The following is a 23,955-nucleotide window of genomic DNA, read 5'->3' on the forward strand; positions in this document are numbered from 1 at the left end:
ATGGGTGGTCCAGACCCGTCGCACCAATCATGAACAAATACTTATTTGACTTCGCTCCTCACGTCACGTCAAACCGCTCTGTCTTTATTTCTGCTCTGGTGATGTTGTCCCTTGAATACCACCACCGAAACTGCAAAAGTTGTCCTTTTCGCAACAGGAGGACTGGTGGTGTTAAATTCTTCTTTTAACTCTTTGTGAACATTTTTTGTGAATACAACCGGGAGTCTTATGTAGCACTTTGGGGCGCACGAGCGATTGAAGTTTGCTGGATCAAATGTGGGACACTCATGACGAACCTCGCATATTTATTTATATATTCTTGTATGAGGCATATATTTCAATTGGGCTACTTCCTGGCTACTTTACTATGGGGGCGCTGGTGGTGCCTTGGGGGAGACTTGGACTCTTGACATCCTGGCTACGGCCTTGCCTATAATGACATAATAAAAATGTATCTCTAACATGGTTCCACCAAGTCACAGCATGTTCTGCTGACTAATACTCATGTTACAGAGGCAACATTTTGGAGTGATTTAGTACTCTCTAAGGACATTTGTTTTCATTTTTGGGGGGTTATTAGCTGTGATTTCGCCCCGCTTCACAATTCCTATGACTACTACAAGCAGCGTTGCTTATTCAAAGAGGCATATAAGTGACATCATCTTAAGACAATGCAGCACTTGGGGCTTCCCTCTGAGAGAAGGCCGACTTATACAGCCATATTCACACGGACTTAAGACATCTGTAGAGTAAACTGATCACTGTATGCTGGAACCGTAAACTGGAGTAAACTGCACACTGGTGAAAGGGTATTACAAAGGACTGAACTCGGACAAAAGAAAGTCTGACTTGGACAGCTGCAATTCAGTTTTAGCAAAGTTACATTTTTACTAGATACTGCAGGGTGGAATACTACATTAAGGGGCTTGGCTTGAGGCCACGTTGATGCAAGGGGAAGCATCTTTTTTCACACGCAATCACTTTGAATCACGGCCCTCTGCTTTTCTGTGGAATATCCAGCTAAGATATATATCGATTTTATTCCCACCTGTCTAATCCCACCAAATCAGCAGTGAAGAGTCATATAAACACAATGGATTTGCAAATACTCCGATGCTCTTCCGGCACCAGGAACAATGAAACCAAGGGTAGAAATTCTATACTTGAATGCATTAGAGTCAGATGAGGTTTTGTTGTCGGCTGTTTTTGTCAGCAGTAATGTTATTTACATTTTTAAGTATGTACAGTAGAGAATCTCCCAGAGATGTTAGGTTCTGTAAAGCTGCAATGGGGTACTCCTTTAAATTCCTTACATTTGAAAGTCCTCGGATGAAGAGCCATACGAGTCCCTGTTGAAGTGTTTTGAATGATTAATAATGGACTTGCTGCAGTTTTGTGCGAATCCTGACTCTGTCACTGTATGAGGAGTATCAATAATCTGTTTTCTGAAGCTATGAATGTACACACCACACAAACTCAAAGTCTTTAAATTGCAAGATTTTAAATAAATCCTCTCAAAATCATAGATGGGCATTATGGTTCTTCATCTTAAGGATCGAGTTTCTCACACAAATCAAGACTTTAAATACAGTTAATCTTTTTTTTTTTTTTTTCTCCATCACAGGTATTCGTTGAGAAAGTCGAGTGTTAAATCCACTGTACAACCTTGGATAATTGTTTTTTCAAAATATAGTTTATCCCAGTGTGTTTTGTCGTTGTTGTTGTTGTTGTTTTTAATCTTACAGAATCTTGTACACTTGTTGTCTGCATTGAGATTGGGTGATATCCTGATCATTGGAGAGAAGAGAAGAAGAGAGGAGAGGGAAAGAAACAGATGGATGAGAGAAGAGAGGAGAAGAGAAGGCAAGTTGTCCAGTGCTGTTGTTGCCCTCAGTGAAGACGCTGCACTCCATACCGGGGCTCTCTTCTGTCCCGCACCTCAATCTGAAAACAAGCCAGAGGATTCTCATTGTACTGATTTGGAGCGCCAGAGAAATTAAACATCATGAAAGTCGAAATCCACTAATGTCACTCGTAAATATCCGTTTACTGGTCATGGGGAGTACTACTCAGTGAAAACAGCTGTGTAAGGTTGTCTGTGGCTCTGTGGGAGCCTAAGAAAATAACCACAGTGATGTCATAATGATGCCATCAGGGTTATTTCGGCTTGGAGACCTTTTTTTTTTACACAAAGTTTAACCGACAGAGAAGGTCTAATGAAAAGATACTATCGAGTTGCATCATGGGAAGTATAGTATCTGGTGTATTTGGAGCTTGACCCATACTACAAATCAAATGTTATCGTTGCTTTTGACCTTTCTTTTTTTAAAAGTGGTGACGACAGCTCAGGGTTAGCGATTGTCGTAGCAACGCAATGCTTTCGAGTTTTCCAGGCGCACAGAAGTCAGGAAAAGCAACTGTGAGAGCAAGAAATGGAAGTATTTGTAAATGTAAATACAGCTCAATATAAGGCCTACATTATTTCACTTCAAATTTGTTCATTTATAGGGCGGCATGGTGGCGCAGTGGTTAGCACTGACGCACAGGAGGTAGAACCAGGTAGAGTGGGTAGGCTCCCCCTGTCATGTGTCCTTGAGCAAGACACTGAACTCTGACATGCTCCCGATGGAGACCACCACCTTGCATGGCAGCTCGCTCACCATCGGTGTGTGAATGGGTGAATGTGACCTGAACTGTAAAACGCTTTGGGTTAACGCTCTAGACCCCATAGCGGCCCAAAGCGCCTGTTCTAAATTTCACTATAGCGCCCAGACTGTCAAAACACGGAAAACAAAGTCCTGAGCTTTGTATTGTAGATACTTCAAGTTGCCACCAATAACCGAAACCACAAATACACATCGTAAAGTTGAGATCTGACTTTTTTTTTCGTGGATTTAAAAAAACCTAAGCGTCCCTGATTTTTATAATGCTATGGATGCTGTAAGATTGTGTTGTGAGAGAGATCATGACCATCGTGCATCCTGGAAAGCGGCAAAGACATTGCGAGGTCAAGTTTTTTGCTCAACATCACATCACATAACCATCTTCGGTAAACAGCGACTGATCAACAGCTACTGACCGGGGCACTTTTCCACATATAAATTCACCAAAGTCACCAAAGACTCTACCTGCTTCCACATTACTGTTGTTTGTTCTAATAACACTGCTGTGTGGGTTGACGTGTGGGACATTTTCTCTTTTATTTTGAAAGCCTAGCGTTATCCAGTGGAGGATCTGTTTTGTTGTCCAACTCAAACTGAGAGAAATGTTGCGGATCACAAGTTTCTTTTCAAAGAAAAAAGGTGTTTTCTGTGTGTGAGGAAGTTATAGGAAGAGTTTCAGTGCAATTTGTTGTTTATTTTTTAAATGTGTTGAATCATACTCGGCCTAAAAAGCTACACATCACATATTTGGTATCAAATTAAAGAGGAAGTCGTGTTTTTTGAAATGCAACTTGTGATTGTCCATGTTTCTGAGATAAAGCTGCTTGTTTGGATTAAGCAGGAAAACGCTCATTTAAGTGAGGGTTCTCAGTGAACTGCAGCAGCATTCTGGAATTCTACTGGGGTCTGGAGGGTTAGGGTTGACCATTTACTATTTACTATTTGGGACATGTGACATATGGGTAGTGGGTGGGTTTGGGGGGATGCCATGGAAAGAATAAATCAAAAAGGTACAAGTTAATGTATTCCTCATATAAAATGCATATGAAATATGAAGTATAAAGCAAAAGTCAACTTACCCTTGAGACAGCAAACTCTGAAAGGACAAAACAAAGAACAAAAGTGTTGGCATTTACACCGAGAGGCAAAACCAGGAAAAGTTCATATTTGTGCAAAACATGAGTGAGTTAAGCATTTAGGTCATCACTTAGTGGTAAAAACCCCAAACATACATGCATTATACCTACATTAAACGTGTAAAATCACTGAGACTGTCAGTGAGGTTAAATAGATAAGACCGGAAAGACACGCCTGTGCTCTGGAATATCTCCAGTTACCATGGAAACCATCACGGAGACTGTCGGAGAACCGAGACATCTTATGTCACTTTTTTTTCCCTCTTTATCTCTCAGTCTGTTCCTTTCACTCCTCCTCCCCTCTCTCCTTTACTCTCGCTTGCTTTCGATATGTCTGCGCACCTTTCATGCTCTCAGTCTGCTGTGTTTTATGTCATGTCAAGCTTCTTTTTTTATTTTTCTGCCTCTCGTTCACTCTCGCTCAAGTTTCTTTTAGTGTTGTTGTACGTTTATGGAGTCAAATCAAACACATGGTCTTTATATATGGACTTTTTTATTTATTTTTTTGCATTGTATATGTCACTCTTGCCCCTCCACTACCACCTTCTTCTGCCATTCCTTTCCTCCTCTTCCTCTCTTTCCATACAGCTGAAACAATGCAATTCAAGTATCCTGATGCAACATCATGCAAACTGTCAGAAACCCTCTGGCGGACTCTCTCCCACTCTTGAATACAGCACTGAAAGCAATTTGGCTGGAGTTACTGAGGTCATGGTTGGAGTGTAGTCATTTTTCAACCGGGCAAATCGTGTTTATGTTAACTGCCTCTCAGTTAAGGCCTAAGATGAGAGCTGGAGGTAGATTGGCTGGTTAACCCTCTACCTCGACAAGAAACCTACTCCAAAGCTAAGTAGCATATCATTAGCTAACTGTGTTACTACTTGAGGCTAGGTTACGTTACAAAAAGCCAACGTTCAGGACTGGCGCATTTACTGTGTGGGAGCCAATTTGCTACTAGCATTAAATGAGAGTTTATGGTGACGTTAGCGGCCATTTCTTTGATTTGGAGGAGTTTGGAGACCTGAGATAAGAGTTTTGTCTCCCAACCTTGTCATGAGTCCTCACCCTCAAAGCCTTTTCTCTTGTGTAAGTGAAACATACCGTTGGAAGATACGAACAATGAAGCATACATCAAACCTAAGCATCCAAACAGAGTTGTACTTCAGTTCTACCCTGAAATGCAGGAACAATGCTGGTCCTTATTTTCATGTGTTCTCCGTGGAATCAGCTGAGGAGGTTGCTGACTTTTTTGCCTGGGACATGAAGCTTTAGCCTCAGTCAATTTGATCACATATGTTGCCATCAAGTCCATATATAAGATTCTTTTGCAGTGCTTTTGAAACTATTAGTCACTTAGAGACAACTTGGTAGCGTCTATAATCTAGCTACAGATTGATTATTATTTTTATTTGGACCGCCATTAGTGGAAGTGGAAGACACACAGCAGTTTAAAAACACAGCATCAATGGAACAAGAAAAGGCAGACCAAACCAAACATGAACATCAGAAAATTATTGAACTAATTCCGTAAATAAGAGTAAAAATGTGATATTCAGGCCATTACTCCATTTTTAACATTGTGTTTCATTATGCCTTTACCCACCTTTGTTGTCTGTCTGCAAATCATCAAGATAGAAGTCTGTCTGCCGGTTGCCCAGGACAAAGGCCAGGAAGGAGAGGATGAGGGCATCCAAGATGCCCATGATGGCCAGCATATAGGCCCAGCGTACCGAGCAATCGCCCAGGGAGTATTTCCCCGTCTGCTCCCCGCACATGTCACGGATAACCTCGGCGTCCCATCCGTCGGGGAAGATCATGCAACCCAGCACCAGGCACACTCCTGCAAGGAGAAGCAGGGTTGAAGTGAGAATTTGAGTATAAAGACAGAGATTAGAGGACAAAGGGATAGAGAGGAGTACATGGGAGGAAGAAGGACGATGTGAGGAGTGAGGGTGATTACAGAGAAAGAGGGTACAAGTGAGAGATTCTAAACAACAGAAGGAAAAGATGGAAAATGGAGGTAGGGAAAAAGACACACATAACGGGGACGAAAAAATTTTGTTGCTTGATTTTCATGAACAGCAATACAATTCTGATTGCATGTAGCATACTGATGACCTCAAATTGCAGAGGCCATCAGTATTCAGAATCAGAATCAGAATTTCAACACAGAGAAGTCCTTTAAAATGACATCCGTACTCTGTGAGATCTGTGTCCTGTACAAAGACACATCATGTTTTAGGCTGCATAGAAACTACTGTTATTGGAGAAATCATGGATGGATGCATCACCATGGATTAAATAGATACTCTTCTAATCTCATTTTCTACACCAGTAAACAATAAAGGATCCATAAATATGAGGTATCTAGTTGTTTTAACAATACTATAGCATTCTATGGTGAACAGCACACGGCCCTGCATCACCACTCAGGTCAGGGGATATCCATAGAGACAGAGCGCAATGCGTCGTACTCCGAAAACCACGCCCACCAGAAGGGAAAACAATCAGCGCCACAATATGCAACCAAGGGCTGGAACGCTAACAAAATGCCTGTAGCTAGCTTAAAACATCAGATTTCAGCATGTCAAAGGACCCGTGTCAACAGCACAGTGAAAACGTTGTTTTAACATTATAGATGCTCTAGGTAAGGGGTATTCAAACTTTTTTTTTAAGGTCCACATGTGAATGTTGAATACAGTCAGAGATCTGCAACGTTGACAGCAGAATGTAAACAGACTTAAATAAAAGTCAATAATAACGGTTTGTTTCTTTAACACATTCATTAAAAAAGACCACGCCATTAGTAGATTCTGGCTCAGGTTATGATTAGGGGTCAAGGGGAGGGATGACAGGGGGTGGAGGAGAGGGATGAAGGGGGTCGGGGAGAATTGTGATGTGGCTGGAGGAGCTAGGAACCTGGGGGTCGAGACTCAGGGTGGGGGCATGTCTCGATGAGCTGCTGCTTCATTGTCCCCCAAAATTAACTTACCAGACTAGGTGCGAATGGTCTCAGATAAGAGTTTAAATGGAAGAGAAACCGAGCAGGTCGGTTTTGCTTTGTTCGAGGTTGAATCTGAGGAGTGGATGGAAATGTCGGAGAGGCTTGCGTGCCGTGACGGGTCGCAGGTTAAAGAGGACGTGGTAAATTCTCAGCATCGTAAAAAACACAAAGAATGCTAGAAGGAATGTGGCTTCGAGGGTTGAGTCAATGGTCTGGGATAAGTGTCCCGCACTGAGGGTTTGAATGCAAGGAATGGGGAGGTCTGCTGTCTGCTGGGTAAGTGTTTCAATGGGAAATGAGGTTCTGCCTTTAGTAGGCCTTTGATTAACATATTGACATGGGGGTGAGAAATGGAAGGGGCTGGAGCTCCAGAAATTGATACCACTGAGGTACACTTGGATGGAGGATGTTCTGATTTTGAGAACGGAGTAGGCGTAAGTGATGAAGCTAGTTAATGATATTGTAACGACTGGAGTTCACAGAGGAGAGGACTCAAAAGCACGACTAAGACTCTAAGAAGGTTGGAAGCGAAAACGCAGCCTTTACTTGAAACAGGCAGGGTTTGGAACATGGTAGAGCAGACAAGGCAGATAATCCAGGAGGGAGTAGGCAGAGATGTAGTCAAAAGACCAAAATATATCAAAACCAGGTAGTCAAAAATACAGGGAACACTAGGAAAATCGCTGGAACGCTTAGCACAAAGGACAAGCGAACGAACTGACACAGAGGGAGCAGAAAACACAGGTTAAATACACACAGATGAGTGACTAATGAGGGACAGGCGAAACAAATCAGGGTGGGGCAGGTAATCACGAAGGCAGGAAACACCTAAGGGCAGCAAGTGAACTGTCTGAAACGAGAGGAGAGGTAAATACTACAAAATAAAACAGGAAATGTGCCACACAAAACATGAACCATGAACAAAATAAGACAAAACAGACAATAAATATTGTCACAATGTTTTTGAATTGTACTTTCTTTATTTGATTTGACAGTCAGTTGTTGATCACATGCAGACGTTGATACAACTACTAGGCTACTTCAATATATATCACACTAAATCACAACGCAAGTTAGACATTATGATGTTCCGGACCTTTGCTTGAGGACATTTTCTCTAACTGGACCTCTCCGAATTTTAGTCGAATACCCCTGGTATAGATGAATCACCTGGAGACCATCAAGTATGTGACAAAAACGTGGAGATCAAACACAAACCTGCATGCACAAACAAAAGTGAGCGCATTCCATGCACACACCCACAGACACTAGGGAAATGCATACATGCAATTTGGACACTACCACAAAATTGGTAATCTATACCTCACACCTCTGCTCATTCATCAAAGTGAGCATTTACAGGTTGTTTTTTTTTGCTAACTCACATTCCCCTATACGAGTTCACTTTTTCAAAGGTCTTCACACAGTCAGCACAGCACAAGTCAATGTGGACTAAACTGTGGATCACAGTTTTCTCACTCAAACTCAACCACCACCAAAAGTCTGTGTATTTACTCTCCCATTTTACACACGTTTACATACGACTGTCAAAACATAAACTCCTAACTGGGGCACGATTTTCATTCCTTGATGACATCTATGAAAGACCTGTGCCAGGTGAGGCAGAACCCAGAACGTTTTTTATCATTGTATGGGACGATGTGTCCCTTCCAGTTACAGGGTGGTTTACAGCACATCCCAGGATGGCATCACTTTTCCTTCCACCTTACACTCCATTCCTAAATCCCACAGACGAACTTCTCCTCCTCATGGAGGTGGAACGTTTATGACCACCAGCCACATGATCAGATGTCCCTCTTAGACACAATGAATGCTGGATGTCTGGACATATTTGCAGGAGATTGTCAGGGACGGATCAGACATGCAAAAATATCCTCTCCCAGGTATAGTACAAGAGAGGACAGAAGGTGTGATGTGGCTGAGAACTTGTGGCCAGCACTGTTGTATTACTATCTCTGTAGCCCTCCTATACAAGTATGCTAAGTGAATACGTACAGTTTTGTGTTGCATTATTGGAATTACTTTAGTTTGATTTTGTCCACTTTGAATTACTGCCTGCAAAAATGGCCCAACATTTCAAATGAATTTCTGTGTAAAATACTGTAAGGTAGCACAATCCCTGCAAGTTACCTTATTTGTGTTGGTTTGGTTGCTAAATAAAAAAATGAAATAAAATATAGTTCTACAAAAGCTCATAGACACTAATTGCAATGCCTCCTGTTGCTACCATAGTGATTGTTGTGGTCATTATATAATGAGCGACAAAGTGTTACTGTTGGCAGACAAATGCTGAGTTACACATCATATGCAACCGTTGCTGCGCATCAGCAACGACGACTGCGTGAAGAGTTTTGAAAAAGGGGAATTATTAATCTTCAGTCCAATAAATGTTCAAAAGATTTAACATTTGAAACTCAACTGGTGTGCAATTGTGAATATTTTACATGCGGTGTGTGCCATGTGTGTCTTTGGGCAGCAGTCAAACACAATAGCTTAACTGTGATTTACGATCACATTTAGAATAACGTACTATCTGTAAAAGTTCCTATATTATATATCTGTGACACAAACTAGCTTTACAGTTTGCATGTTACTTCATCAGCTAACGTTACGAAGCAACCAAAGCCAGATTCATGCCGTATAGCTAAATTACAGCTAGCTAGCTACACTTAACATTACCATAGCAGGTTACAGTTAGCAAGTTGTCCACCCCCGCCTTGGGCGATATGTTAAGTTTTTCCAGCCGGCCACAGTCAGCCCAACAGCCGGCGGTTGCTGACACAGGGTGGACAGCAAGCCGGATACAACACCGGCAACACAAACTCTCGAGTTAGATGTGAAAATATTCTGGCTGTAACGTTACACAGGGTCTGGGTTAGCTCACTGACCGAGAACTCGTTGCAGAGCAGCGGCTCTCAATCAGCCAAATACAATGACAAAAATTGACCCCCCAAAAAAACAACCTTATAACGTTAGTACACCTTTGCTTTGTACAGTTACATCATTTAATGTTGGCTAAAATCACCATCGTGGCTCACATAAACTGGTGGAGTAATTCTGGCAAGCTAGCCAGCTAACAGATCCACTCAGGTAGTATTTTGCTTAGTCGAGGGGGGGGGTTCATTTTTTAAGTGACATCACTCTCCGTTCACACATTGGCAATAAAAAGCAAGTTGTTGCATATTATTACATATGGCACCTTTAAGCCACTGGACGCCTCAAGCTAGAAGAATTCCAACAAAGCACAGAACTGCAGGACAATGTTCTGAAGGTGATGGATCTGAGTGTATTAAAGTGAAGTCCATTAGTCCTACGGTTGAACCCTGTCACATTAGTGATTCCCTCCGAAGACCCCGTGTTTCACCTACTCGCCATCCATCATGAGAAAATGGTGGGTGGCGAACTCATGGCAACAGAGGGAGGGAGGACACCAGATTAGTCCCTACCTCTCTGTGTAAAGCGGAGCACCGTGCAAATGTGAGGAGTCTTATTTCAAGCTGAGACGTACGCCGCTTGAAAACGGGCCGCTCCTCTGACAAAATGATTGCAGGCGTAATGAGAGAATGTAATGAGGAAGAACATAATGACGATAATGCAGTGAGGAATGAGGGAACAGAAGAGCGGTGGAAGTAATCATCATGAGAAATCATCATGTTATTAGCTGCTTTTATGACCTTTATACATGATATTAACATAGATGGGATATGATAAAAAAAACATTAACTGAGTAATGAGCGTCTGCTAACGCGTTTTATGGAGTTTTGATGAATGTTTCCCCACCTGGCATGAAGCTTGTCCAAAGTTATTGAGTTATTGAAAATGTGGATGTGGAGCCACACGCAGAATCCTGATGAGCAAAAATACTTCAAGCCTCACGGCAGCTCATTAACTGAGCATTTTCCTCTGTAGTAAATGTTATTAACTCCAATTGTTATGTGTTTTTCAGTACAGTATATGTGATGGAGCAAACATTAATTTGGTTCACAAGCCCAAAATATGTAAGGCAGCTGTGCGGTCAGCATTTAAAATCCCAATTTGTGAATCAAATCATGTTTTGGCATGAAATTGAATCTTACTACATGGTATTATTTCATGTCAAGGAAAACTACAGTTAATTACAATGTTGGCTTCATTTTGGTTCAGTTTTGACCACATGTCGGGTTTTCTGACAGCTCTTGCAGGTTGCCCCATCGGACCCTCTGTGGCTGCGTTCCAAGATCTCAGAAATGACTCGGGCGGGTGTAAAGTTAACACGACAGTAAGAACTGATGGCAGGACCTACGAAAGTAAAACTCAAGTTATCATAAACTGTACTTTTCCTTTTGAGGCTGTAACATCTGTACGCAAGTGAAAGTCTACAGATGTATAATTATACACAGTTTATGTGACTGTGTCTTTCGTATTTTTCAGAACATGTACTGTTTTTTTTCCCCGTTACAAACTCTCCTCCCAACAGGAGGTTAGGTCAACGTGTATTTTAGTCCTTCTGAGATGTTCAAGAGACTGTGGTTTTTTTTTTTTTTACAGAAGGTTAGATCCATGAGTTAACTGTACATTGTTGAGAGTCGGGAGGCGTGCGCGGATCACTGATTTAAATCATTTTGTTCGGGTTCAAAGATCCGTAGTCGCCGACATATGTAGTTTGTTCACTTTTTTTCCCTCGTCAAATTGATTGCATCTCCGTCTAAATGCAGTGCAGTACATATACCAGTAAGCCAATGCATTGACATAAATTGCTAAGCGCAAAAGTATTGCAAAATAGTTATCACATTTTTTTTTTCATTCTTTTTGTAACCTTTTAACCAGGAAGGTGTCACGGCTGAGCTGACCACAGCGCAGTGGGTCACCGGTGGAAGGCGCTCCACTGCTAAAAGCTACCGATTCAGAGTAGTTGGTTCAGTTTGATGATGATTCGATGTTAAAATATATTCCTACATGTGCTTGAACACCTCCAGTCAGCTCCTATTGCAAGCCCTGTGATCACCCATTCACACCCTTCCCTGCACGGATCACTTTATCTTCACAGAACTATCTTTTTCAGCCTTGTGAGTCATTTTGAGATGTACAGTTACAATGCTGGGAGAAAGTAATCTATTGGACAAAAAAAAAAAGAACAATTCAACAATACATTCATTCCAAAAAAGGAAAGAAAAGCCTTTTGTTTGTGCACTGCATGGCAGTATGACAGTACTGGCCCTGTGACATGATCTCCCTGTGCCCTCTCCTCTCTCCGCCCTTCTCCTCCATCTTCAACCCAAGCGTGTAAGTGGGCAACAGCGGGGCTATAAATAACCCCCCACCTTCCCACAACCCAAGAAAAGCCCTTTGAAGTTGTTGGGGTGTTTCGTCTTCCTTCCTCCCCTACACTCTCTCTCTCTCTCTCTCTCTCTCTCTTTCTCTCTCTCTCTCTCGACACTGCATTCTGAACTTGGAGGGGAGGAACTTCAAAGGCGGGATCGAACAGAGAGGGAGGATGGGAGTTGGGAGTTTGGGGGGGGGCAGAGAGAGGGAAAGAGCTGAAGAATGAAAGGGGAAAAATGAGTCGCACGAAGACGGAGAAAGAGAGCAGGCCGGCTACCGCTGCTCCACTCCATTATGTCATTTTTCTCGTCTCACTTCGTCAAACGTCTGTCATTTCGTTTCATCGCAGCGCTCACAGCCCGTCAGCTGTTAGGCATCGTCCTTGGAATTATGTTGCCTTGACACGTTTGTGATCCAACCGGTTACACTTACTGAACCAATTTATTTATAGCACCCTTAAGATATTTCTAGAGTTATTACATAACAACTTTGTCAGAATTTCTTATCTACATGTCCACACAGATCCTTTTTTTTTTTTTTTTTTTTCATTCTAGACAAACAGACAAAAAATTGTTATATAAGAGCTCTAAAAATACCGTCAGTGTTCTATATATAAGTGTGTGTGTGTGTGTGTGAAGTATTTTTTGATGGGAGCGGGCTCCAGGCTCCACAGTATTCCTCCTGAGCAGCTTGACGGCCATGACGCCGTCCAACATGTGCTCTGACTGAGTTCCTTCATGACGGCATGTGGTCCGCGCTTGAGATTGTCCGATAAGTGCACATACAAAGTAAAACATATAAATACTCGTGCTGATTGACGCATCCAGTCGCAGAAGATTTGGAAAGATCCTGAATTTCTAATCAAGATAAACATCCATACTGTTGTCCCAATGCTGCTGCTGTGCAAAGTGAGGGTCCAGCAGCTATCCTCTGTTCATTGTGTTACCTAAACAGCCATAAGCTGTGTCCCGAATCCCTCCCCATTTGCTACCAAATGGACTGTATTTACTTCACGCCATTCCTGCCATTTGTATTAATGGTGAATGCTGAAACGTAGAGTGACAGCAGCGCATGTAGAGTCAAAATCAGTGAACTGTCGGGCTAAAGTAACAGAAGGTGTAGTGTGAGCAGCACATTAGCAGAGCAGCAGCAGCAGCTTCACTCTCTGTGTTTCTCCTTGTGATGCATTCAGGCACAGTATTGAGTGTAGGTCACCCACATACTTGATGCCCCAAAAAAAAAAAAAATGCGTTGTATTTAAGCGTTTTTTAGTGGAAGTAAAAGGCGAGCCGTTACGCAGCCTGGATTGATTAAAATAGGTGCGTATGAATCCGTATATAAACATCAATCATCAAGATATGATTACGTTGAAGTGCAAAAATGCTCTTGCTTGTTTTGTATTTCTTTAAACCAATGTCATTCGTCTCTGGCGGCACTAAGCCCAGACTGCAGCCACAGTGCCCTTGCTAAACGGTAACATGCAGAGCAGCAGAAGGGGGAGGAGACCTACATCCTGCTGTATCAGACTAAGACCTTATTTTAACCATGATGATGAAGGCCCCTTAATCATAGCAAAGTAGTCATCTTAACCCAAGCCAAGATGTTCTTCTAAACTTAACTAAGTGCTTATTTTAACCTAAACCATGATCTTTCCCTAAACCCAACCCAAGTCGTTTTTGTACCTAAACGTAACCTAACGTTATCCATAGTGTTGTTGCATCATATTTTTAAACAATGGTTTGTAAGACTTTAGAGTTTGGTAACATTAGCCACCGTATTGAAATGAGCAAGTCCGCATTTTATAACTTGTGAATTTGACGTTTCTTTGTTCCACAGTTCCACAGTGTCACTTTAAACCATGTTAAGGTTGGTTTCATCAGTGAGTTACCTGACAATGTAGCATTAAGGTGAAGATTCGTTGCCATGGATACCTGCCGTTTCATATACCTTATCCAGTGATATTGAACGTCGAATTGTCAACCGTAAATGCTTGAGATGTTCCATCATGTGACTTTAATAGCCAGCTGAAATGAGTATTTACTGTGGCCTGGGTATGACTTTCAGTGGAGAATCACATGGTCTTCTACAGTTTTAGAAAATATCACGAACCCAAAAAGAAAACTTCCAGAAGTCCAGAAGTCATCCTGGAAGTCAGAAAGCTAATAACAAGGCTGTTTCTGTAACCAAATTGTAACCTCCGTCAAACCACTGGCCTCCTTGTGGAAGCGAGCTCCTGCAGTGAAGTCCAACAAGCTTTTCCTCTGCCGCTGAGTCCAGACCTCAGTCTCCTGTCCCCCCGTCTCTCTGTGAACGGCCTCCCCCGCTGATACAGAGAGCTTTTAATGGAGTTAGGATCAAGCCTGTTGTGTGAGTTCTCGCCATCAGTGTTCACTGGATCACTTGGCATGGAGCGTTTCCCTTTTTGTCCCTCTTCGATGTCTGTCTTTAGTCTTTCACTCCCACTGCCAATTGTAAATTCTCTCTGGGCTTTTGTTCGTTTTTATATATTTGTCTTTTATTAATTATATTTGGGGGATGTAAGCTGAGCATCGTGCTCTCTCTCTGTAACATCTCCAACTGGTGCTCATTCATACATTTACTCCAATCCTCCAATTGACAATGAAGAGTAAAGTGACAGTTCAGCCACATTAAATACGCTATATATGATTTATATAGTTAATATATATAATTACATTCATGTTGGACGATTCTTCACAATTTGCATCCAATCCCAGCGTGCAGAAAGTGCCATATATGTAGCAGGTTAACATTCTCCTCTTTTGTTAACTGTAATGATCTTTCCCTCACATTAACCCGTCAGTTTAGTTGCCTAACCCTAACCATACCTTAACCGTAGTCTATTTGCTATAACCACCATCTCTCTCTAACCATAACCATACCGGAGTTGCCATCCGCAGATGTTTTAAGAATTTTAAAACATTGGCATTCAAAAAGAAGTTTCATTAAACATAATCTGTGGTTTTGAAGAATTTTCCAATATTGGCATCCTTGTCTGGAGATAGGGTTGATTGATATATATATATATACACACCAATACAGTGGAGGTAAATGGAATTTTGTTTGTAACATGTCTTTCCAGAAACAAGGTCCTGGTACAGAGTGCTCTGTCAAAAGTGTTCAAGTGTGCACGGTGAGGTGGATTATCATTAGTTATGTTGCTGATATCTCCTGGACCTGGACCACTAAATCTAAAATTGAACGAGAATTCTTTTTTTGTTTGTTGTTGTCGTGAACGAACCTTAAGTAGGCTGGAGAACACACTGACAGGTTCGATCCCCACAGACGCAATCTGCCGATCAACCTCCGGATGTCCTTTCATTGTGTCCTCGAGCAAAACACCAACAAATGCTGCATGCATGCGCTGCCTTTGCCCGGTCAGCAAAATGTAAAATGTCAATCGAATAAAATGAAAGGAGCATTAGGGGCAACGAGGGGAGTGGACAGCTGAATAAACGGCTCCGTTCGGTACATCCATGAGTAAAAACGCACTTGATCATAATGTGATCATGATGAAGCCCTAAGCTGCACATCATCATCATCATCATCATCATCAAAAAATATACTTCATTTAACAGTTCGAAAGGCCTAATATAAAGTCTGATGTACTGAAAGAGAATGAACAAACTGAGGTACAGTATATATGTTATTCAGCGAAGATTACACATTAATGAGAAGCATGCATGATGTACAGTGGAGGATTTTCCATTTTTTCCCCTCATACTTATACATCTTATTAACAAGCTGTAGGGGCTTTCTCTCGCTCCCCACTGCTTTCTTCCTCTCTCTTACACTCACACACAGAGTGACAATGCTGAGAGGGGTCAAAGGAATCCATTATTCAGCTGTCAGGATATTTTTAGAAACACCCTGGTGACTTTGGCATTATTTATTAAGCGCCTGATAATTAAAACATGTACGTTTGGTTGGGAAAAGCCGGACAGAAATCTCAGAGAGAGAGAGAGAGAGAGAGAGAGAGGCAGGGATATCCCCCAGGGAAATTCTTTTCTCTCTCTCTCTCTCTCTCTGTCTCTGTAGTTCTATATTTAACTCGACCACTGCAGCATCTATTTAGCTCCTGCTGGAGACGCATGCATTTGGGCGCATTTATCTACATATGTGCACATGTGAAGCCGTACACATGCACGCACACACAAAAAAACGCGGCCTTTACGCGTTTGCTAGTGCTGGTGCGGCGAAAGAAAATGTTCTCATTCATAATTCAGCTCTCACACCATCATATACACTTTACCCGCTGTCCTACATGCTCACGTGATCCGACGCATACATGGCCACACAGACACATGCACGCAGCATACATCACACCGCCTGTAGGCACAGGAAGTGGACGTGGTAGCGCAACCCTGTGTGTGTGTGTGTGTGTGTGTGTATACATGCGCGAAAGAGTGAGAAAGCAACAAAAAAACAAAATACACAACGCTGGTCATTTAGCAAACACTTATTACGAAGCTCATTAGGGTCGTTTTGGAAGGCAACAACAACCTATTTTGTTGTTTTGTTTGGAGGACTTAAAGGTGGAGCACTCTTTAAAGTACTCCAAACTAAACAATAGGCAAGCAGCCATGATTAATAAATAAATTGAGTATTTATGAATGGGATAATCCACCTGCCCAGTATAGCCACTAATCATTAAATATTGGTTCATTTACATAATATCTACAGTAGTCATTGTCATTCAATCCTTATAGTTATTTACTGTGATTTATTAATTAGCAGTAAGTCGGTCTGGTGTGTTCATTACTCGCTCTTTGGTAAAAACCTTATTTTGAAGGGTTTACCGATGTGTTGAACTTTGCCCTGTGAAGTTGCAGCGCTGTTAGCTTATGGAAACAATTGTTTGGAGGCACAGATCTTCTAAAAATCCAATATGGTGGAATTGCTGGTATCACCTCATGTGATATCATTTCTAAACCTTCTCCAGAAGCACTTCAAAAACAGAGACGCCTTCTTCATGGTTTGCAGGCAGCAGCAAGACACAAAAATGTGTCATTTCTTTTCCCACATAGCTGAAAATCAGAGTCAGCATGTAGGTAATAGCTTACTGGTCGAAGGGGGATGAAGCTTTTCCCAGTCACTGACTAGTATAATCAGTAATATTGTTCATGAACATTGTATAGAAATTGGCAAAAGTATGCCTACGGGGGAAAAAAAAAAGGAGGGCGTGATTGATCTCATGGGCCTAATACCTGCCTTAAAGCCCTAATAAATAGTTTTATTCTCTCTCTCTCTCTCTCTCTCTCTCTCAGGAGTTGGTGGAGACCACAAACAGAGCTACAATATTAGAGTCACATCCTTTAAGTACAGGATTCTATTCAATTCAATTCAATTTTATTTACATGGCGACAAATCCCAACAGAAGTCATCTCATGACACTTCACATATAGAGCAGGTCTAGACCGACTCTTTGTAATGTTATTACAGAGACCCAACAGTTCCCACCATGAGCAAGCACTTTGGAGACAAAATGATCTGATATTCAGTTAGAAAATGTTCAGTTGTTTGTTGTTGTGAACGTGCATTTCATGACTGACACTGACTGACATTGGCTTTCACCTGATTCTGCACGTCGCACATCTCTTTTCCCTGCGCAAATGTGTGCTGTCTATTCCTTCAACTCACACAGTGTCTCCATCTTTTTTTTTCTTTCTTGCTTTTATACACACACACACACACACACACACTCTCTCTGAGACGGGTGGTTTCTCCCTGGACAGCTCCTCCCCTGTGCCACGGCCCATGTCCTGCTTAGGTCTGTTTAATATTGCAACAGACAGGCAATGAGGTGAAGGAAGGGTGGAGACATGAGCTGATGGAGGAGAGGAGGGAGAAAGAGGGGTCATCAAACTGCGATAGCAAGTGGGCTACTGAGTTTTCCTATGGTACCTAATTTCTGCTGGACGGATGGACGAAAGACAGGAGAGGAGATACAGTAGAAGAAGATGGGGGAAGAGAAAAGGGGGAGCAACATGAGGAAACAAAACAGAACTCTTAGTCTCTGTAGGACGGTTAAAAACCCAAAACCTTACAGCCTAAATTTCCTCAGAACTTCTTGCGCTAAATTCATCTTTGTTCAGAAAAAGTGAATGAAAACTGAGGCTCCTAACAGTTTTCCCACAAGTATTTTCCCTGAATTAATGCTCTTCACAGACCTTGGCTGCTTTTTGGGAAATCTAGCCCCCCCCCCCCCTTGTTCTTTTTGTGTGAGGAAAAATGCTGCTTAGTCTAGATTCTAAGTGTAAAAGGACCCCATTATTCACTTTCCCATCCAGGTGTGATGTAACAGGGGGACGATAGGAAAGTCACCTAATATAGCAGGCAGCTGTTGATTCGCTAATGGCTCAAATATATCAAACGTTTAGCCCCGCTGACCTCATTATTGTCTTAAGTCTACTAAATAAGCACTTAAGATGAGTTTGTCCACTTTTAAACCTGCTATTAAACTGCTGATTCTTTCAGCGATAGCCATTGTTGCTGCTTAATCCTGGCGCCTGGTTTCACAATGCAAGTTCAACTTCAGTCTGTCCACTCTTTGAGCTGAGCCTAACTTTGGGGACCCTGGATAGCTGGTTATCATCCGGGTCAGAGGTTCTAAATTAAAAGAGACATTATCCGAACCATGAGTGGAGTACTTAATATTATGTGAAACGAAACAGTGATAGCTGGGAAACTGCAACAGCCGTGACATACATACAATCACACAACTAGAATGTAATAAGAAGTGAGAGATCAACAGTAAAGGAATAATGTCTAATCTTAGAATACAAGGCTATAAATAATTCATATACACTGTATGGCTCATTAAAATTGATTGACGTATTCAGTAGAGCGCGTAGGGAAAATCTGATAATCATAGGTAATCCATTTATTTTCCATAGTGACGTTTTGCTTTTTTTTTGTCTCATGATGAATAAACTATCTATCTACTATGGGCGTGTGTGTCAGACTTCCTCGTGGCGTGGCTTCGCCTCGCTGTTGTCCCACAGTTTCGCGAGCACGTCTAGGATCAGTGGTAAACATGCATCCAGGCTGATATTGTTCATTTTGTCCTGTTCTGAGTCCTGAGTGGCACCTTATAGTCCGTTTCAAGTGCATTAACCTTATTCCCATTTGGTCGGTTCAATATATGTAGAGCCCAACTTTGGCCCATTTTCAGCTCATAGGTGCCAGAACACTCTGTCACTCTGCTCCGCCAAGAGGCCTGCGTCCCAGTGTTTTGGCCTTTGTTATTATTTATTACTTCCTCTCATCTTTTTATTTGAGCTTTCCTAAATCAATAAGTCCCACGAGTTCGCAGTGTTTCGAGTTTCGGTGATCGTTGCAATGTCTCCCCGATTTGGAAGAACCATTCACCTCGAATTCTGACATGAAGCTATGCCAGGAAAATGTCAACTTTAAGGCAGGTGAGTAGAGAACGACGACATTTTCATTTGGTGAACATTTCTGTTTCGCCTTCCTGTTTGCGGTAGCAGACCGTCGTGATGAGGGGGCCCAAACTGCTCCCTAACTGACACTTTTGTTTCAATTTGGCCTAAATCTATGCCACCATCGGCTCAAATAGGCCCTTGCTGTGTTTGCTGTGGTACACTCTGTCACTGTGCGGTGCCAGGAGACCTGCTGCTACACCCAGCAGGGAAGAGTGGATGATTAAACCATCATCTCCAAGGTGGTGAACAGCATTAGGCTGTCTGCCAGGCCTTTTAAACAACTTACCTCCGCCAGACATCACACGCATCCATTGGAAGGACGGCAAAACCTTCGAAATCTTACAAACTCTGACATGTACTTGCAAATTAGATATGTGTTTAGTTTGAGAATATAAATGAATGTTTTTCCTGCCGTGCAGAGAGGTACCTCGAACCTCTTCGGCCAGGTGGTAATGGGTGGTCGCACTGTGGGGCCATTGATAGCTAAAAAGGGGACCTGATGTGATTCAACTGAGTCATCACATTCACAGTGATTCTATGGAGCAATGCAACATTCTTCATCGCGCATGCTTCATCCTTCATCATCATCATCATCATGCTTCGCAGTCATCTGTGGAAGAGGCAACACTGCACTAGTGAGGGAGTTCCAGGTTTGTCCTCCTTTTTACCAGTGGTGGGGAGCAACTAAGTACATTTACTCATATACTGTACTAAAGTACACTCATGCTACTTTATACTTCAACTCTTCGACATTTCAGAAGGAAATACTTCATGGTTCAAATTGAACTTAAAAAACATATGAAAACGTTACAAGATGCATTGTTAAAGATTAACATTTTGGGCTTGTTACCTCATTACAAAAAAACTAGTCGAGGCCAGGTCACATTCCAGATGTCTATAGTATTAACAACATGATGTCATATAATACCATATCAGAGTACTTTTGATACTTTAAGTTCATGTTGCTTGCAGTTGGAGTGAACAAACTGACTGGATTAGCAGAATAACTAATCTATTGGTCCAATAAGGAGGGTTAGTCATCTTGTCACCACAAACTGTCTCCTTACTCTTTATTCTACTTTAATTTATCCCCGTCTGTCATATTGCAGTATAGTTTGGGGCGAGCACTTTTATAACTACTCTCCACAAAATGTTGGTCTTCCAGAAGCGTTTCGTCAGGATTGCAAACCCGATCGGAGTCGCGTATCTCATCTGCTCCTCTGTTTCAGAAACCCCAGATTCATACTATTTTTCATACATCAACATTTCTCAAAGAGGCGTTTTTATTTTATAAGATATATTCAAGTGAAGGGAATATTCCTGAGCAGTTCGAAACGTACGGGTTCATTCTTACTCAACGCGTCAATCTTCAGATCTTCATCCTCCTAAACTTCTCAGTTCTCGATGAGATTTAGGGGGAACAAATTATGGAATGGCTTTTCCCATTTGACTAAAACTTGTTCCTCTGCAGAATGTTACCAAAGATGTTTTTAAAGCATTTAACTCATGTTTCCATGTTCCACAAATAAACCTACTTGGGTTTTCTGCCTCTCCCTGCACTGCATGTTGTTTGTCATCTTTCTCAGTTTGTCGAAATTGTGCAAAAATAAATAAAGTAATCTTAAACGATAAATAAACTAATAATACTTCTGCACCTTTTCTTAAGCAGGATCTTAAACGCAGGACTTTCTTTTGCAGTATTGCTACTTTTACTGGGGTAAAGGATCTGAATCCTTCTTCCGCTACTGCTCCTTGCCGACGTTGTGCTTGATTAGTGGTTCGCCAGGACTCGCTTCCTGTTAAGTCATGAGGATTCAGATGGCGAGAGTGAAATCTGTACCTCTGCTGTTCTGTCTGATTTGTGCTGATTGTAGAGCAGCAAACCCTTTCAACGCACTCGGCAGAACAGAGGACAGAGTGGGCAGATGAGGATGGAGAAAAGAACAATACAGAAGTGGGAGAAAAAAAGAAAAAAGTGCTGATCTCTCTCCCTCTCTCTTCCTTTCTCCCTCCCTCTCATTCAGCATGCTGACTTGTTTCTGACTCCCACGCTATTCTGCCTGGCCTCTTTATCGCATTGATCAGCTTATAAAGAAGCTGGATGCGCACAGGAGGCTGGCTTGAAACGTGCGTTATGAGACGGATCTTGATTTTCTGAGAGACAAGGTGAAGTCTTGCTGACATGGTCACGTTACTCACCTGGCCTTGTGTGAAATCTAATCACCATATATCAAACTGTTATTTCAAATAGTTTTCTCACACAACAACCTTGCATTTTGTGCAAAAACAGGAGTGCAAGCACTGACAATTAGCAGAAATTGACAAAGGCAATGGCAATAAATTGCTCTTAAATTCAATGATAATATAGTCAACAGTAATTAGTCAATATGAGCATCAGAGTCTTTATACTGAAAGCAGAATAAAACTGTTAAAAAGTCAGGAAAGTAGGGATAAAATGATTAATCCATTAATAGATTCTTTATCGACAGACAATAATCTGCAGCTATTTTCGTTGAAGTAACATTTCTCGGGCAAAAATGGCAGAAATGATCTGATTCCAGCTTCTCAAATGTCAGTTTGCTGCTTTCCTGTGTGTTCTGTGGCAGTAAGCTGAATATCTTTGGGCTCTGGACTGTTGGGCTGACACAAGAACACATTTTAAGGATGTCACCGTGGGCTCTGGGACCATTTCTTTTGCCACGCTGTCTTTGTCCCAAACAATTACACTGTTATTGCAAAAAGAGCATCTTTTGATTAATGGATAATGTAAATGAATGTTTGTTACACCCCTACAGGACAGCATAACATTTGAAGCTGGACTTTTAGTAACATCTGATGCTATTACAGTTACAAACAATCCCCCTATAATGCCATACTTAACCAATACAGTGCCATAGCTGGCACCTGCACAAACCTGAACCACCAAGGCCACCATTTGTACATGTTACAGACCCCCTTTTCACCAGTACTAAAGCTATTCAGTTGTCCATGAAGGTAGCACGAATGACCCCCCCCCCCCCCCCCCCCCCCCCCCCAGCCTCATTTCTACAAACTGTAATCTAAACACACGAGCTGGAGACAAAAACATCACCATCCTGATAACAGTAATCCAGTCGACCTGGAATCATCCCTCAAAATAGCAACACGGCCCGATGTGAGCCCTCAGTCATGCCTCCACCGCACCGCACCGCACCGCACAAGCACATCACACCGCATCGCGCACGACGAGCTGAGGTGGACGAATGAATGAATGAATGAATGAATGGCATTTGCATTTCATCATCATCATAAAGCCAGGAGCCTTCTTCTGCTGTCTTTAGAGATGCTGCCGCGCGTCCTCCCGACATCACTGATAACAGGAGGCTCCGGAGCCTGATCGATCGACTAAACGTAGCCCAGTCCTGGTTTCTCAGTCCTGCTGTTGAGGAATGGAAAATCCGCGCAACTCTCCCTATTAACCTATTAAGAAGACCCGGCCTGTGCCATCCAGACTACAGCATACCGATGTCAGTGAAGCAGCAGACAATGAAACTGCTGGCACAAACACCTTTCGCCTTATCTCTACCCCCGGCGACGAGTCACTTTATACGATATTTCTGCAGGAAGACAAAACGTTCTTAAAATGTATCTTAGAGTCGTTTTGGTGTCTTACATGGCAATGCCTGGTGGATTTAGGGAGCCAATGAAATGATATCTAAAGTGGGGGTGTAGCGGTGACTGGGAAGGTGGGTGAACTGTGTGACTGATCATGGCAAGACTCAAAATGAAGAATGCATTCATTAAAAATTGGTATGCCTTATCTTAAAGGGTCATATACAGAAACACCAACACCGGCTACCTGCAAGGTGGTTAGTCGTGCAACTAAAACAGGAGGGTCAGTTGAGTTTTGCATCTGTGTGACTGAGAAGACGAAATATAGTCTGTGCTACAAGAGACAGTAATGTCAAGAGCTTCCTACCGCACAGCAGCTGCATCCAGGCGCAGGTCTTGTAAACGGTGGAGGTGTTGCAGAAGAAGAAGAGCGCCATGCAGGCGATGCAGCTGAGGATCAGCACCATGGAGAGCAGCACGAACACCGAGGCCGCCTTGAAGGCTCCGGACGGGATGGAGCCGAAGTCGGAGAAGCTGCCCACGCAGGTGAGCTCCCGGCTGGGCGACGGCCCGGTGCCCACGCAGTAGTGGAAGAGGCCGAAGTAGCCGGCCTGCGGCGTGTTGACGCTGTCGCCGATCCAGTAGGGCTGGATGAACACCACCACGTTGACGATGGCGAAGCAGATGGTGAAGATGGCCCACAGCACCCCGATGGCCCGGGAGTTGCGCATATAATTGTCATGGTAGATCTTGGAGGCTTCTTGGGAAGGCAACAT

The 23,955-nt window shown here is 42.5% G+C and overlaps 1 protein-coding gene across 2 annotated transcripts; it reads right to left on the reverse strand.

Moving 5' to 3' along the window:
* Positions 1-1,890: 1,890 nt before the first annotated feature.
* On the reverse strand, positions 1,891-23,955 carry LOC139289218 (LHFPL tetraspan subfamily member 4 protein-like). Of its 2 annotated transcripts, none has more exons than XM_070910768.1 (4): positions 23,547-23,955; positions 5,403-5,639; positions 3,743-3,759; positions 1,891-1,944 (listed from the first exon to the last, which is right to left on the reverse strand). In XM_070910768.1, the coding sequence occupies exons 1-4, from the start codon at positions 23,953-23,955 to the stop codon at positions 1,891-1,893; spliced, it is 717 nt and encodes a 238-aa protein (XP_070766869.1). The 2 variants fall into 2 exon arrangements, with proteins under 2 accessions (XP_070766869.1, XP_070766868.1); XM_070910767.1 differs by having other exon boundaries at positions 1,891-1,974.

Source organism: Enoplosus armatus, chromosome 8, assembly GCF_043641665.1.
Source record: "Enoplosus armatus isolate fEnoArm2 chromosome 8, fEnoArm2.hap1, whole genome shotgun sequence".
Taxonomy (NCBI): Eukaryota; Metazoa; Chordata; class Actinopteri; order Centrarchiformes; family Enoplosidae; genus Enoplosus; species Enoplosus armatus.

Excerpts from the sequence above, each read along its gene's own strand:
- LOC139289218 (XM_070910767.1), bottom strand. The coding sequence starts at position 23,955 with ATGTTGCCTTCCCAAGAAGCCTCCAAGATCTACCATGACAATTATATG. Across the intron at positions 5,640-23,546 it reads CTGGATGCAGCTGCTGTGCG|GAGTGTGCCTGGTGCTGGGT; the intron begins GTAGGAAGCTCT and ends TTCTCCTTGCAG.